We start from the raw sequence: 1,426 nt of genomic DNA on the forward strand, positions 1-1,426 counted from the left end.
GGGGGGGGGGGGGGGGGGGGGGGGGGGGGGGGGGGGGGGGGGGGGGGGGGGGGGGGGGGGGGGGGGGGGGGGGGGGGGGGGGGGGGGGGGGGGGGGCGCTGCTGCGCTCCTAGAGCTGCACTCTCCCGAATGCGCCATGGGCTCGGCCCTATCTGAATCTATTTTAATGAATAAGTAGTAATTTTTATTTAAAAAATAAATAAGTATTTAAATATAACTTTTATTGGGTTTTTCTTTCAACCAATCTATTTTTGAGTCTGTAAAGAAGAGTTTCCTTGTACCAGCAGATTCTCTACCAGAGTAAGCATCCACTCATTTTACTGATGGATAAATTAAGTCTAAAGTAAATGTTTGATATTAGTAACCCACGTAAAGCATTTTTAAAAGAAACAGAATAACAAAAGGCAGTGAAGTTAAACAAAGATGAAAACCCACCTGTACTATATCCAAAACCATGCCAGCTGAAACTGTTCCAAAACCAGCTAGCAAAAATGGCACAAGTATTTGCAATGCCATGATGCCACTGGATTCTTTTGGTAGTTTTTGGTTTGTTTCCACAATAGCATCTTCATCACCATCACTAGATATATCTTCATCTTGTAACATGGCAGTAGTTTCTGAAGTCTCCTTTACATCACAGTAATTATAATTGGCATAGTCATCGTACTTTTGGCTACAGCTTGGTGTGTGCCCATTATTGCCATGAAAAGACTGCTCTGAGAAACTGTGATACTCCATGTGTTGCTCAGATCTATTACTGAAAGTCTGTGCTGCAGTTGATAATCCATCCTGCCAAATACCATTTGCTTTCTTGTGCCTGTCTTCCTGGTTTTTCTGGTAAATTACTGGAACCATACTCAACAGAAAATTTAAAAACTTATCAGATTGAATTGTATTTAAATTTAAAGTCCAATCTACAAAATCTCCTCCAATACTTGGGCCACCGCTTGTTTTATTAGTAATAGATCTTCCTTTACTATTAGTCATATTGTCATCGCAAAAGACCCTGTACTGCTCAGATCTCAAGGTTTGTGAACCATAGCAGATGAATCAGAACCACACGAACACTAGTTTAAATTAAGCTGCTGACTTCATTGTGTAGAAAATGTTTCCACTAATAAAAGATGTTTAGAAGTTCCACAGAGGGATTGAATCTGGAAAGAAAAAATAATAAATTTTAAAAATCAGATTAACTATCTTTTTTTTTTTTTCCTTTTTGTCTTTTTTCGTGACTGGCAACAGATCGCAACCCTCAGTGTCGCACCCGTACCGGACCGGGACCGGCAACGGGATCGCAACCCTCGGTGTTGCGCCCGCACCTCGCTCAGCCAGTGAGCGGCTGGTCTGTATGTGGGATCCGAACCCTCGGCGGGAGCGCCACCGCGCTCCCAAGTGGAGCACTGTAGCAGTGCGCCACCGGGCCGGC

The 1,426-nt window shown here is 44.0% G+C and overlaps 1 protein-coding gene across 1 annotated transcript in view; it reads right to left on the reverse strand.

The window, feature by feature from the left end:
• SLC41A2 (solute carrier family 41 (magnesium transporter), member 2) overlaps window positions 1-1,069 on the reverse strand; it is a 126,773-nt gene extending 125,704 nt beyond the window's left edge. Inside the window, exon 1 of the mRNA XM_008569168.1 lies at window positions 436-1,069. Within this exon, the coding sequence (XP_008567390.1) occupies window positions 436-987 (552 nt within the window). The 5' untranslated portion in view covers window positions 988-1,069. The remainder of the gene's footprint in view (window positions 1-435) is intronic.
• Between the last annotated feature and the right edge of the window lie 357 nt (window positions 1,070-1,426).

The sequence above is a fragment of the Galeopterus variegatus genome, unplaced genomic scaffold (assembly GCF_000696425.1).
Source record: "Galeopterus variegatus unplaced genomic scaffold, G_variegatus-3.0.2 Scaffold472, whole genome shotgun sequence".
In the NCBI taxonomy this organism is placed as follows: Eukaryota; Metazoa; Chordata; class Mammalia; order Dermoptera; family Cynocephalidae; genus Galeopterus; species Galeopterus variegatus.